The sequence below is a fragment of the Coenobita brevimanus genome, chromosome 1, assembly GCF_032717465.1.
Source record: "Coenobita brevimanus isolate Jiangsu-jjx chromosome 1, ASM3271746v2, whole genome shotgun sequence".
NCBI classification, from domain to species: domain Eukaryota; kingdom Metazoa; phylum Arthropoda; class Malacostraca; order Decapoda; family Coenobitidae; genus Coenobita; species Coenobita brevimanus.
Window position 1 is genome coordinate 60,606,137 of NC_136954.1, and position 16,473 is coordinate 60,622,609.

General features: G+C 40.0%; 1 protein-coding gene across 1 annotated transcript in view; it reads right to left on the reverse strand.

Annotated features, from left to right (window-relative positions):
- The window catches only part of LOC145399543 (uncharacterized), a 257,044-nt gene that overhangs the window by 201,694 nt on the left and 38,877 nt on the right, over positions 1 to 16,473 (reverse strand). The window contains exons 7-8 of the mRNA XM_080272155.1: positions 16,019 to 16,091; positions 6,967 to 7,052 (exon numbers count right to left, since the gene is read on the reverse strand). Coding sequence (XP_080128281.1) covers positions 6,967 to 7,052; positions 16,019 to 16,091 — 159 coding nt within the window. The remainder of the gene's footprint in view (positions 1 to 6,966; positions 7,053 to 16,018; positions 16,092 to 16,473) is intronic.

Sequence of the window (16,473 nt, forward strand, 5' to 3'; positions counted from 1 at the left end):
AAGGTTGTTTTGTCCCCATTCACTGATCGCAGATAAGTCTTGATGTATGGAGATGGCTGTACTGAGTTAAGAGTTAGAGATATCAGACTTCGTAAATGGGTGTCTGAGTGTGAATGAACTATGAAGTCTTGTGTCATCTGAATATGAATGGATGGCATTGTGGGTAACAGATAAGAGATCATTAATATGAACCAGGAACAGGGTTGGCACCAGATCTGATCCCTGCGGCATGCTGGCATTAACTGAATGGAAATTGGAATATACATCATCTACTTTTACTCTTATTTTCCTGTTGCTGAGATATGAGGAAATCAAAGGAACAAAAGACTTTAGTCCAAAGCAAGGGAGTTCGAACAACAGGGAACGGCGCCATACTCTGTCAAAAGCTTTAGAAATATCAAGGGCTACTGCATGAGTTTCTCCACATAGGTCGATTGATTGATGGATGGTGTGAGTCAGGACATTAAGTATGTCAATGGTGGATCTTTTGTGGTGAAAACAATATTGTTTATCCCTAATTAACTTGTTGGATTCAAGATGTTTAATTATGTGATTATTCATTACGAATTCTAATACTTTACCGGAAGAAGATGAGATAGCTATTGGTCTGTGATCAGAGGGGTCAGAGGAACTTCCTTTCTTTGGAACTGGGTGGATAGGGGAGTGCGGTGATGGTTCAGACAGTGCATTCCCTGAGAAACGTATGGGACCTAGGGCAGTGTGATCTTGTGTGAAGTGGGAGAGTTTGTTTTATTCAACCACACAGAACCTCCAAGCTAGAAAGCCCTCACTTTTTGAAGCAGGTCAGATTTTATGTTTTTTTGCATCTCCTATGAAATAATTTGGGTGTATATCGTAACCTCTACCTTTATGGATATGCCAAGCATCGAACTGTGCATTATCAGGGTGACTCTGTGTTGCATGTAGAACATATTGCTATGAAAAACGAATGTTAAACTCTCTCGGGTGAAACTTGAGAGTACCTGTCAATTAATTACATAGGTTCGGGATGATTCCGACAGTTGAGGAAGGGGATGGTTCGGACCGTCCTAACTATCCCTCCACTACTACCAAGTCACGACCTTATCAAATGATAACACTACTTTTGATCATTTATATTTGAACACATAGTGAAACACCATTCTTAATAGTTACCAGGGAATATATATTAACAGTTTTTTTTGTTTAACCTATTCCTCAAAGTGTTAAAAGAAGGAAGGGGTATTACAACTTCTATTTCAGTTTTGCAGACTACAATATGCATTAAAAGTCTAAGTTAGTCCGTCTGAAATAAGGCCTAGAAAGTGAAAAGTGAAGTGAATATTCCAGAGAGAGAGAGAGAGAGAGAGAGAGAATGTAGCAGAAAGTAAGAGGTTAAGTCATCTATTATTAAATCTGGTGAAGGTTATTTCAGTTATATATATATATATATATATATATATATATATATATATATATATATATATATATATTTTTAACAGACATCAAGTAGTTCATTTGGATTCTGAAGTTTAATATTGTACTTCAGGAAAATGAAACATCTTTGAATTAATAAATGTTTGTTTTCATCCAATATAAATCACATAATTTTAAGAATATGCTGAGTAATACATATAGCCGAACCATCCAACCCTGCTGTCCGAACCATCACTGCTGGTAGGGATGGTTCAGACGATTTAGTCACTCGTGTTTCGTTAACTATAGCTTAAAGCTGAAAAGAGCTAAGAATTTCATATTATCAGCCTAAAGACCCAAATGATATGGCAACATTTTAACATAAACCAGATTACACTCCCGCTTAAACCTGAAATTTTATCAATATTTTTTTTTTAAATATCCGAATCATCACCGCCATCCTCTATTGGCTTCTTTCCATGAAGCAGGGAATGAAGAAGTACATATGCATAGTCTGAATAATTTTGCAAGAACAGAGGCAAGTTCTGGGGAACACTTTTTCAAAACAATTGGCAGAATTCCATCTGGGCCTGGAGCTTTGTTGGCAGGTAAATTGTCTAGGATGGATTTTACGTATCTTGTCCGTATTTTAAGTGGAACAATTTCGGGAGAGCCAAGTTCTAGTACCGGGACATTCTGGCTGGCTTCCTCTATGGTAAAATTTCTGGCAAATGTACTGGCAAAGATATCTGTTTTCCCACGCGGGTCATTTATAATGCTGTCATCTGAAGATTTTAGTGGGGGAATGGATGATGACTTGTTAAAGTTATTATTGAAAGAATTGAGAGTTGACCGAATATTCTATTGTCATTAGGGCTGCTAAGCAGTTTTAATGCTTGATTTTGAAGAAAATTTGATTTAGTGAGATTTATTACAGCTTTTGCATGGTTTCTAGCAATTTTAAATTGAGACGGTGATTCATATGTTTTTTATTTCAAGTAAGAGTGATATGCTAAAGACTTTTGGGCTGTTGCTCCGGCATAGCTGCTATCAAACCATTTTGGAGAGTTTGATCTTTTAGTGAACTGCTGACTTGGTATGAATAAATCCATACCAGCTAGTATTAAGTCGCAAATGTGGGACTGGGTAGAACTGGCATCACTAGAGAAGAAAGACTGCCACGGAATGTCGGCAAGATAATTTCTAAATCCATCCCAGTTTGCCTTAGCAAAGTGCCATCGGGTCACCCTGACAGGTTCAGAACGGGGAGGTTTGGGGGGTTTAATGATGAGGCTTTGATGAGATTGTGGTTAGAGGATCCAAGTGGAGACAATACCTCTATCCCGTACTGATCTGGAATATTTGTCAGGAATAGATCCAAGAGATGGGCATTATGGTCAGGATTATATGGTATTCTGGTTGGCTGCTTTACCAGCTGCATGAGATTAATTGATTCTGCAAACAGCTCACACTCTAGACCAACATCATCAGTCCTGGCAGAATGCAATAATCATTAAACATTATGTATGTTAAAATATGTTGTATGTTAAAATCACCCAAAATGGTAATTTCAGAGCTAAGGGCAAGGCTAAAGTTACTCAAATGTGTGGATATGGAATCAAATACACTGAGTTCCGAAGAAGCATTGGGGGAACGATAGACTATACAGATATTTTTGGTAATATTTTGACAATTTAGTTTATACAATGAGTAATCAAAACTGGATGAAGTGATGTTAAAAATGGTGTCAACTGCATATTGCGATCTGATATAACAACAGGTTACAGAAGTTTGTGAGGAGATGGTAACCGGGAAAACAAAATGGGATATTTCAGCAGAGAGTGAGATTTGTAGTTCTGTGAGGAATGGGGCCAGAGGGGATATGGACTGTTGGAAAAAATGAACTGAATTTAAATTGGTACTACGACCACAGATGTTGGTGAAGAATAAGGGAGCACTATCACTTCTCCACAGACGAGCATGACTGGAAATTGCAGTAGTCGCTGCCAGAACAGTTGCTTGATGGCGACCGGGAGGACCCTGTGTCACCAGCCCTACCCTGTCAGTGGTGGTAATCCGAGGTACCACCTCGTTTGAAAGTAATATTGCAGCGGCCACTATTAAAGAGAGTGGGAATAGAAGGTGTGATATGTGCATGTAGTGTGGTGTAGACAGCTGATGGTAGAGGTATTAAGAGAGTATGCTGGCCCAACTCTGTGTAAATGAAAGCACTGAAAATGTTCATATGATAATTAATATGAATAATGCATAAATACATATAAATTAATTCAGAGAATGTTCCATGCATGCAAGGGTCAGAGTTTTACACCTGACAGATGCTCTCCAACCTGCACAGTCTCCTGCAATATTCTGGTCCAGTCTCCTAACTTTGAGGTTCCTTCTCAGGATTCATCCCATGTTTTCCTCAGTCTACCCACAGGGACTCTGTTCCACTTAGGTCATACAATCTGTCATCCAGTTACTTTCACACATTCTCTTCAAGTGTCAAAACCACCTCAGCTTACTTATACAGTACACATCGCCTCACGAATGCCCAAGAATCCTCTACAATCTGCACACACATTGTTCTGTCCCTCAGCACGCCACTACACATCCATCTCATCATTCCCCTTTCAGTAAGCTAAAATCCTCAGACACCTTTTTCCTTTACAGCCCATGTTTCCTTGCCAGAGTATTGTAATGTGTACATTTTCAATTTCATATCCAGAGTACCTTCACTGTCAACTTCAGTAATATTTCTCTAGACTTCCTCCAACTGCTTATCACTCTTGAAACTGAGCTAACTGTTACACTGTTCACCACACAAATCATAACCAAAAAGATGCAAAGTTAAAACACACGCTCAACAGCCACATTCCCAACAGCATCTCCATTGCTTATGGAACAATCGTAACTGGTTAAATTTTGCAATTTCCTTATCACAACAATACAGCTCTTATTATATCCAATTAATAACTTGTAAATCAGATGATACACTACACGTTTATGTAGTATCTGTGCTTAACTCTTTGGTACAATTTCTCACATGAACAAAGTCTTCTGATATTCACCTGAATACTTCAGTTTAGCAATGGCAGCAAAATGCTTAATTAAAAGCAAATTTGAATTCAGTGTCAGCTTAATTCCCTCAGCTAAACAAAGCTATATAGTTGTAGAATAAATGAAGTACGATATTTAAATGTATTCATATAGTAATGGCAGCAAAATGTTTAATTAAAAGCAAATTTGAATTCTCCATCCTCCATCCTCTCCACATGTCCAAACCACCTCAGTGTATTTCTCCTAATCTTTTCAACCACATCCACATCTACCCCACAACGTTCCTTCACTTCTTCATTCGTCAACCTGTCCCTCCATGTCACTCCACATGCTCCTCTCAAGTAACTCATTTCCACTGCTCTCACTCTTGACTTGTTCCCCTCTTGCAAGGTCCACGCCTCGCTTCCATATGTCAGGGTAGGGATCACAATACCATCATGCAGTGACTTCTTAACTTCCATACTCACCTCCCTATTTCTCATCACTGCTTTCAGTGTGCCAACAACCTTCCTTCCCTGCTGTACCCTTTCACGTACTTCATCCCCCAAAGTTCCATCCTTACTCATCACACTACCCAAGTACTTGAATGCACTCACATTCTCCATATCCTCACCATCCAACCTCACTGCACACTCTGTGACTTCATTCCTCTCAAACACCATAACTTTACTTTTGTTTACATTAACTTTCAGCTTCCTCCTCCTACACACTGTCCCAAATTCATTCACCAAACCTTGCAACTCCCATTCATCTTCACTCCAACAATACTGTATCATCAGCAAACAGCAACACCGGAAGCTTCCAAATCTCACCCTCATTCATTAAGGCCACCCCCACATCCACTGCCCTACCTTGTACCTCCTTTACGACCCCATCCATATATATATTAAACAGCCAAGGAGACATTACACACCCCTGTTTCAGTCCCACATTGAGATCAAAGAACTCACTCAGCTCACCATCCACTCGCACCGTAGCCCTAGCTCCCTCGTACATACTCTTCACAGCACTCAACAATTTCCCCTCCACTCCATATATTCTTAATACCTTCCACATACCTTTCCTATCTATTCTGTCATAAGCTTTCTCCAAGTCCATGAAGGCAGCGTACACTTTCCTTCCCTTCTCTAGATACTTCTCCACTAAACATCTTAGAACAAATATCTGATCTACACACCCTTTTCCCTTCCTAAATCCCCCTTGTTCTTCTCCAACTAGCTCCTCTGTCATATGCCTAACCCTATCAATGAGTATTCTACCATATATTTTACCAGTCACACTAAGAAGGCAAATACCCCTATGGTTACCACATACTTCTCTCTCCCCTTTTCCTTTGTACAGAGGAACAATTATACCTGATTTCCAGTCCTCTGGAACCCTTCCCTCTTCCCAAGATGGAGAATGAAAGACTGACTAAGAGGGTGTATGTAGGTGAGGTGGAGGGAGGGAGAGGGAGGGGTAGACCGAGGATGAGGTGGAGGGATGGAGTTGAGAGGTATATGAGGGAGGGGGGGGTGAGTTGGGGGGAGGGGAGTCAAATGGTGGGTGACAGAGTGACTTGGAGGCGTTTTGTCTGCGGCCACCCTTTGCGGGATTAGGGCGTCGGGCTATAGATAGATAGATAGATAGAAATTTGAATTCAGTCTCAGCTTAATTCCCTCAGTTAAACAAAGCTATATAGTTGTAGAATAAATGAAATACAATATCTAAATGTATTCAGAGCAGCCAAAGCCTTAATAGTTCTTAGTCTCTTTAGCTCCATACATTTTAGCCCCTCAACTGCGATGTTCCTTTTAAATGGACCTATCATCAGACTGCAACGTTCCTTTTAAAATCCACAATTCTGTTTCAAAAGATGCACCCTGTATTCTGCCATTAGTACTTTGCATATTCATCTGCCCATACTTATTTGCTTCCTGCTAACAGCACTGCTCACACAAATGAGGCTAGTTTGCTACAGCGACACACAAAAACACCAAAAATTATGTTTCTTCCACTTATCTCTATGGCAATGTATGAGCATATAGACATTCACTGATGTGCTAATAGGTATGGTAAGTAGAAAAATTTAGTTTTCTTGTGCATGTATTATTATTTTTTCTTGTGTATTAATATGAAAATTACTGAGTTTACAATGGGTGACTTTTGGTTGCACTGCCGCACCAGGGGCATCATTTTCACCGTCTTAGCTGCAGTCAAGGGGTTTATAATCTGAAGTAAATTGTCCCAACTTTAAATTGCTACACTCAATATTTGTACATGCAAATTCAGACTAGCAAAGCAGGGCATTAGGTGTTACTGTATTACTGTATTATATAAGTCTTGCCAACTACAGATAATTTTATTTAGCTCTGGGGACTCAGAATGAAGGCGTTAGAACAATCATCATTAAACTCCACTATAAGAGGCTTCTCCAAAGCTAAATGAGATAGTCAGGAAGTACAGCAAATAAAGCAAACTATATTCTTGGACAGAAGTGTTCATAAGTAAGAAGAGTTGTACAGTACTCACCAAAGTGTTTGTCAAGGAGGTAGATGTCTCCATACTGTGGTTTCCTCACCTCAGTCTTGTACACAGTCAGGCCCTCTCTCTTTGCTCTACCTGTTGGGAACCACAGAAATACATCTATCTATCTATCTAAAACTATCATCCAATCTTTTATTACCTAATAATGAGCGTCTTAGGCCCTGGGATGAGCAAATACAGGGAGGTCCCGAAGATACAAGCAGTTAGGTTCCATTTGGCGTAGTCATATAATGAATTCTCGTATGACGAGACACGTAACTAATGGAAAAATATTGGCTGTGTTCAAGGACCCCATCGAAGGTAAGTTTTCAAGATAAAATATACAATACCAAATGCAACAAACATATCTCTATTACTGAACTGCAGAGAAAGCAACCTGAAAGAGCAAATACTGTAGTATGCAAATAACATGACTACACATTAATTAAACATACTGTACAAAACATGCATCAAACTCATCTATAGGTGGCAATGCTGCATGGGAGGTGGGAAGCTGGCCTGGTGGTCGCCAGCTGAGCAGCACTGCCAGATTCCCAAACCCATATTATCGTACCTGGCACGTTAAAATGATTGCTTATTGATAAAAATTATTGCACTCATAAACAAAGGCATTTCTTCACATAAATCAGTAATTACTGTGGAATTAATATATTTATATGTGAAGTGATTAATTAACATTACTGAATTTGTTTAACTGTTAAGTCCCTTCCAGATTAGAATACTGGTTATCGTAAGACTTACTAAATCCTACTGTTGTACTACTTTTACAGCAGACTTGTTAATTTTGCAATCCCCACTTTATTTTTCAGATTATGAAATTATGAAAGTTATCGCATTATTGCATGCATGCTATCGCATATAGCAGTGTGCCAAAATATTGCATTTTGCAATAATTATCGCACGTCTGGCAACGCTGCAGCTGAGCAGTCCCATTATTTCTCTCCAAGGTTGACAGAAAATGGCGGTGACTGCGTTTGCTGGGATGACTGAGTTAGAATCCTCACACCTCGTCCCAGACTGAATGTCTTATCATTGGATTTTTTAGATCATATATCGAAAACAGTCCCTAATTTACCCAGGTTGTATCATCGGTTTCTCGTATATCAAGTGGTCATATAACAGAACTTACCTGTACGGTATTTCAGAGGCAAGTAATTCAAGGAAGCACTCCACATCAACCTTTATTGGTGAATCTCTCAGTCTCCAATGTCTTAACCCCTTTATTCCAGTGATGCCCTTTTCAGATAATTCCTGTTACTTACAAAAGTTATTCAACTTGAAAATTTCCTCTTATATGTTTGAGATAACATCCATCCATCCATCATTCAGCTGGGTACTACCCCATCAGGAACACAAAGGTTCAATCCAGACATCAACGGTAAGTGGCCAACTGCTCTTCCTTGAGTGGCATTATGTGAGCAATAAACCTCAACCATTCCTCAGAACGACCCACCTGGACCAAATCCAGTTAGAGTACTTTCATTCACTAGAACATCAGGCAACTAAAAATGTGCATGAAGGTAATGGGCCTACTGGACTTATCAGTACACAAGCTGAAGGCCCACCACTGATTTCCCTCTGAACATCAGAGAATAGTCCCATAAAGAGGAAGTAAAGTACAGTACTTACATGCAACAGGAGTAAGTGGTTAATGGGGGCTATATTTAACTCCAGGAGTAATGCTCTCCGAAGCCAAATAAAAACACAAGAAAGTACCAAACATAAAATAGGAAAGACATCAGCATTTCAATACTACAGTGGGGTGGGTATGATCCAGAAACTGGAAATGGAAAACCACTTCAAGAAACTATTAATGCTTTCACCCCAAGGCCATCTTTCATATTTTAACAATGCTATCAAGTGTCAATTATTTTTCTGTCTAAGAGAGACATTTGGTAATGAGGGGATTAATGAAGGTGACATCTAATCCTGACAACCTCAAAATTCTCACAGGCTCAATCAAATTATCTGGAAACAGCTAGATTATGCTAAAAATAAATAATGCAATCATAGCAGTGGTTAACAGACTACCCACTGAAATGGGACATATACTGAACATTATCCATTTACTCATTACAAGAACCTCATATTGTATTCTATGCTACATTCCACATGTAATATAATATACATTTAATTTTCTTTGATCTTTTGAACTGGGCAATGTTTTTCTTCAAATTAAGAAAGGTTTATTGTACTGAAGAGGTGTACTATGGCTAAATCTAACCCCTCCAACTGAAAGTCTCTCTAAAGCTAAGTAAAATCATCAGGACATGGCAAAAATAAAGTTCAAAAAACATCCCATGGCTGAATGGGATAAAATGAGACAGCCTTCAGCATGCTCAAAAACAGAATGACTCACTTTTGATGTTACACGTTCACCTACTCTGCGACAACCCTCACGTAACTCAGGGCTTGTTTCAAAGTTATGTAGTTCATTCCTGCATAGTGACGTCACATGCCCAGTCCGCTGTGACAGTCCACTCCACTCAGCTCCTGTTGTACACAGTCAGCTCAACTCAACTCCCCAGTCCCACTCCCACTTCACCCCATACATCTCACCAAGGTCTAGCCGCGTTACTGTGGTATGTTTTTTGTGTCTGTGACTCTTGAGAGAGGTCACAGACCCTTGGCCATGTCGCGACAACATCAGTGGTGGGGGGTTAGGGGAGAGTGCCAGGGAGATACACAACATCATCATACCAGTACGCAGCCTAACTTTTTTTAGGCAACTAAAAGAGGCGGGGTAAGGGGACTAGGGACCCCTTCCTCTGTTTTTTTTTTAAGCTCCTAAAAAGAGACAGGCCAGAGAAAGGGATGGGGGACTGAGTACCGTAATCCTCGTACCCTGAAGATTGGGTCTATGAATGTGCGTGGATGTAGTACGATTGAGGCTAAAAGGGAGGAGATTGGGAGAATGTTTATGAGAAGAAAGGGCAACATAATCACTAACATTACAGTTAGCAATCGTGACATACTGCTTGCAATAAACACATTAAAAGAGAATAAACCACCAGGACCGGACAAAATATCGCCACGTGTATTGAAGGAACTACAGAATGAAATACCAAAGCCTTTATCTGAACATTTTAACTTATCACTTAAGAGCAGTAAGATGCCACACGAATGGGAGCTTGGTAACATAACCTCAATATTCAAAAAGAGCAACAGAAGGCAACCAGAAACCTACCGCCCAATTAGTTTAACATCAGAGGTTTGCAAATTGCTTACACTATTATCAGAGACAAGTTTGTGAAACATTTAGAAACAAACAATCTCATAAAAGATTCGTAACATGGTTGTCGTAATAATTGTTCTTGCCTCACGAATCTGCTGGACTTTTTCAATGATATACTGAACATGTATGACAAGACTAAATCTGTTGATGTGGTCTACTTCAATTTACAAAAGGCTTTTGACAAAGTTCCACACAAAAGACCCTTTCAAAATCTAAAGGCACATGATTTCAGTGGCAGTGTTCTCGGGTGGGTAGAAGCTTGGCTCATTGGACGAAAGCAAAGAGTTGTAATGAATGGAGAAGAGTCAGACTGGATAACCGTTACAAGTGGAGTGCCACAGGGTTTAGTGTTAGGTCCCGTTCTTTTCTAAATATATGTACATGATATTGACAAAGGATTGTGTTATAAAATTTCACAATTTGCTGATGATACTAAAATAGGTAACAGAGCAGATACATCACTGCAAAGGCAGGAAATTCAGAGATCTTGATCAACTGTTTAACTGGGCCCAAATAGGGTAAACCATGAAAAAGACTGAGTTATAATAACAAACGATTTGAACCCAAGCAAACAATGTACAGAAGCGGTGAAAAAAAAACAATAAATTGATTGAATTCATAGGCAGTGCATCTGAATATAAATAAGATAATACCGTCCTCACTTTCTATAATTCCATAGTACGCCCGCACTTGGAGTATTGTGTTCAGTTTTGGTTACCATATTATAAAAAGGAAATGGAAAAGCTTGAAAGAGTGCAGCGAAGGATGACAAAGATGATACAAAGATTGAGAAATAAACCGTACAAGGAACGTTTAGAAGCCCTGAATCTCTTTACCCTAACAAAATGGAGGATATGAGGAGAGTTAATTCAAGAATTCAAAATATTGGAAGGACATGATAACATGACTGTCGATAAATACTTTACAGTTGATTACTTGAATTATACTAGAGGCAATGGGCATAAAATAATTGGCAAACAATTCCAGTCGCATGAAGCTAAGTATTCTTCTTCAATTGAGTTGTAAATATATGGAATAAATTGCCTTCCGACGTAGTAAATTGTAATACAGTACAAACCTGTAAAGGTCGCCTGGATAAGTATTTGTCGTCTAACCCCCAGCTTAATATGTTTACTCCTGAAAAAAACACTTGCGTATGTGTAATTTTTTACTTTTTTTTTTTTTTTTTTTTTTAGAGCCTGGATCAATTTATTAAATGCAATTATAGTATATGGACAGACTAGGATATGCACAGATAGCCCTGAGTTAACGGTCACTACTCATACTTTCGGCCTGTGATGGGCTGTGGATCACTGAGGGTCCCTGTTAGTTAAGTGGCCACCATCGGGAGTTTTTAAATATACCCAGGGGTCACTGCTTCAGGGGGTGACTTCTGTGTTTGTCTCACATAGGAAAGTTCCTAGTCTCAGTTGAATGAACGGAGCTGGGGCCTGATTGACTGCTGCCTACCTTAATAGCGCCAGGCAAGGCTGCCACATCACCCTTGAACATCCACACTGTGCACTGTGCAATTTCCACACTGAGTCCATAGACTCTCCATCAACTCAAAGTACCCGTACTGACATGCATTAGTTATTTATTTATTCGATTATTCATTCTACTTTACTACTTTCTCTTCCAGGTTATTCATACTAGTAGCTTATAGATACTGTAATGTATTACAGAATGTAGCTTTTCCTTTTCAGTCTTTCCTGTGAAATTTCCATGTCAGTTTTTCCATGCTACATGGTGGTTTTTCTCACTTTTTCCTGCCAATTTTAACTGGAGGTTTTGGACGCAGTGGAAGCCTTCTTGCCTTACTAACCTTATCCTTCAGCATGTAGAGTTAGATCTCGTAGTCATAGTCTACTACGTAACAAACAGCCTCAAAAGGACCATAAGGTCTGTTGCTGTTTGCTTTCCTTTGTACCCTTTGTACTCCTTTATTCTATAAATATATTTATTATTAATTAATCAATACTTTAACAGCTATATTTCAGGGGGATCCATCAAAGTCTATGTTCAATAGCATAGGCTTTAGATATTATTTATTAGTTGCACCTTTAGTCAATAATTAACTTGTTTCTTCCTCACTGTAGTCTCCTTTGAATTATATTCTAGCATCACCCATAGCTGTCTTCATTAATGATGGTGAATTATCTTGTTATTTTTGTGACGGCGAATTGACTTGACAGCGAATTGTCCTGAAACTGCATTATTGCCCAGTCTCACCCGCACGCTTGTTCAGCTTACAACATCTGTGTGTCTGTGTGCATCAGTGCCCAGGATATTATTTTTCCTGTTCTTCATACTGTACAGTACTTCATGTCATTGTCTATGCTATTTCATGTCTTTATGTTTGTGGAGAAGGGAGAAAAAGTGAGCAGAAGGAGAGAACACTTTAAGGAATTGTTGAACATACAGGATGGAAGTAATGCGAGTATAAGTGGCTAGGGAATGGCTGGGAGAAGAAGGGAGGTGAGAAGACAGGAAGAAATCAGTGGGATAGAAATTGTGGAAGCAATGAAGAAAGTAAAATTGGGGAAAGCTCCAGGAATTGATGGAGTGTGTGGTGAAATGATGAAGCATGGGGGAGAGAAAGTAGTAGAATGGATGTGGAAGATGTGCAGATTGGCCTGGGAGGAAGGTAGAGTCCCGGAGGATTGGAAGTCAGGTATAATTATTCCCTTGTAAGCAACGTTGGGTCTGGTTAGTACTTGGATGGGTGACCGCCTGGGAACACCAGATGCTGTTGGCATCCCTACATATCAAGTGGGGTTGGTGGAGGATTAGTGCCCCTCCCTGTAAAACAATTAACTCTAAGCCCTTGACCACCCCGTCTGGGATACATGGCGTCTGGCAATGGATGGATGGGACAAAGGAAAAGGGGAAAATGAAGTGTGTGGTAATCATAGGGGCATCTGTCGTCTTAGTATAATAGGAAAAGTGTATGGTAGGATACTTATTGACAGAGTTAGAGAAAGAACAGAGGAATTAGTTGGAAAAGAACAGGGTGGCTTTAGGAAGGGAAGAGGTTGTGTAGATCAGATAATCATTCTTAGATCTTTAGTGGAAAAGTTTCTAGAGAAGGGAAAGAAGTTGTATGCGGCTTTCATGGATTTGGAGAAAGCACATGACAGGGTGGATAGACAAAGATTGTGAATAGTATTAAGAAAATATGGAGTAGATGGGAAGTTGTTGAATGCTGAGAAGCGTATGTATGATGGTGTTAAGGTTGCGGTGCATGTGGATGGTGAACTGGGTGAATTTTTCTCTTTGAAGGTTGGGTTGAAACAGGGATGTGTCATGTCTCCATGGTTGTTCAATCTGTACATGGATGGGGTAATAAAAGAGGTACAAGGGAGGGTAGTGGATGTTGGAGTGGCCCTGGTGAGAGAGGGTAGCATTTGGAAACTCCCTGTACTGTTGTTTGCAGATGATACTGTGTTGTTGAATGAAGATGAAGGTGAGCTGCAAGGCTTGGTGGATGAGTCTGGGAGAGTGTGTAAGAAATGGAATCTAAAGGTGAATGTAGGGAAGAATAAAGTGATGGTCTTTGAGAGAGGTGAAGTCAGTGAATGCACAGCGAGGTTGGATGGTGAGGAATTGGAAAATGTGAGTACGTTTAAGTACTTGGGTAGTGTGATGAGTAAGGATGGAGGTTTGGAGGGTGAAGTGCTTGAAAGGGTACAGCAGGGAAGAAAGGTTGCTGGTTCCTTGAAAGCAGTGATAAGAAACAGGGAAGTGAGCATGGAAGTGAAAAAGTTACTACATGACAGTATTGTGATACCAACTCTAACGTATGGAAGTGAAGCTTGAACTTTGTTGGAAGGACACAAGTCAAGAGTGAGAGCAGTGGAAATGAGTTATTTAAGAGGAGCCTGTGGAGTCACATGGAGAGACAGGCTGACAAATGGGGATATAAAGGAGCGTTGTGGTGTGGATGTGAATGTGATAGGAAGCGTTAGGAGGAATACACTGAGGTGGTTTGGCCACATGGAGAGGATGGAAGGTGAAAGACTGACGAGGAGAGTGTATGTGAGTAAGGTGGAGGGGGGGAGAGGGAGGGAGAGGCCGAGGATGAGATGGAGGGATGGGGTGGAGAGGTATATGAGAGAGGGGGGTGTGAGTTGGGAGCAGGGCAGTGAAATGGTGAAGGAACAGGGCGACGTGGAGGCGATTTGTTTGTGGCCACCCTAAACGGGATTGAGGCATCTGGCAATAGAATAAAATAGATGTTTGCAAATGTACATTCATATGTGATTAACATGCACTACAATACATAAAGCATCATTATTATTGCATATTAGATCACTTGTATAAGTGTTGAGTTTCTTATATACGAGTCCAGGAACACATACCTATTTTTCCCATTAAACCTTAAGTTTGCTATACGATACTTCAGTATACGATTGCCTTTCTAGGAACGCATACCGATCGTAAAACAAAGGAGACCTGTAAATGTGTACACGAGGAAGGGTGATGCTCTGGAAAGATGCTGCTTTCAGGTGTCTGCCCTTACCTCTCCTCCATCCTTCTTTCCTTCCATCCTCTTCTGTCTTTCTTTCCTTCATTCTTTCCTTGTCCTCCTGCCTACAGGTGACTTTACACTCCTGCTTCTGTCTTTCTTTCCTTCATTTTTTCCTCTTCTTTCTGCCTGTGGGCGACTCTCCACTGAGTGACATGCCGAATAGTTTCATGTATGACAGGAAACCATTTACTACGATGGGTGATAACCATATAACCAAACTATGGCACTTGGTGGTATAGTGGGTAATTACAGAACTCCAGTCGGATTGAGCCGGTGAAGGTTTATATCCAAAGAGTGGTTGGGGTTTATTGCTCAAGTAATGCCACTCACGGATGAGTGAGGCTGGTCCCTCTTATCTTAAATGTGATGACCAACTTGCCTAGCCCAAGACTCCTACACTTCCTATGGGGCAACGTAGGATTGGATGACGAATGATGATGAATGAATATGTATAATAATACTGTACTGTACAATGATAAACATGTCTTTTATTTACCTTTTTGTGGTGAACATAGCTGAACTGGTCAGGCGGTCTGTACTGCTTCTGGCTTTATTAGAGTTTATCTGATATATAAGATTTCACTCCTGCTGCTCCTCGATTCCAATAAAAGCGAATTCCGGTCTAATGAAGTCCATTACTGTATATTGAGGTTTTACTGTACTGAACACATACTGGACCTGATCAGTTTTGTAAAAAAAACAAACATAGTGGGCTATACTAATCTGACCATTGCTTTTCAACCATAATTATAAGTTCCCTGAGTGGTTGCTACTGGTACAAGAATTTATATTACCTGTACTGATATTCATAACCTCCATTGGAGGGGAAACAGCCTTGGTGCTGTAAATAGATAGATAGATAGGTATTCATGTAGCTATTGTTAATTTCATGCAAAACTTTTTTCCCATTAAAAAATAACTTCAGTGAGGTCAATTTACTTAAAATAAAGAAGTAAAGAGAAATATAAGAAAATTTCTGAATATTTCCCAAATTCCCACCCTTAATAAATTTCCAGAAATATTCCTGGAAATTTTCCAAAATTCCCAGAAACTTTCCCCACCTTTGCAACTCTACCTGGAAGTGTTTTTGCTAAGGACACCCCTCAAAGGATGCAGTGTCCAGCAACAGAGACAGACAAACAGAGAGATGGACATGTTGTATACAATTGGACAGATATACAGACAGAGCTATAAGGAAAAATAAACAGATGGACAAATGAATAAATTCACTGCAAGGGAAGGTAAATAAATGTAAAAACTTTTGTGGTGACTTACTGAACAGCTCCTCTGCATCAGCGTGGTAAAGCTTCCCTCGGTTGTACACCTTGAAGGGACGAGGTTCATCTGGAAGGAAAAGACGGCCAGTTTATTCACTCAAAGACCCTTTCACTCTAACAGCTGTCACATGAGCTGATTAGAATTATGATGGTGGAAGTACGAATAAACTAAAGAAGTTGCTATCGTCCTGAGGATCTTTGACTGTTTCAGACAGGTCCCTCCTAGCTGAATAAAATAACATGGAAGTACCAAGAATAAAATATATATATGTTATCATACTCAAGGGCTTAGGCACCAACAGAAGCTAAGTACAATATCAGGTGTATTGTGCATGACATCGGGTGGATCATCAGCATCATCTATCTATCTATCTATTGCCAGACGCCTCAATCCCGTTTGGGGTGGCCACAAACAAATCGCTTCCAAGTCGCCCTGTCCCCCGCCATTT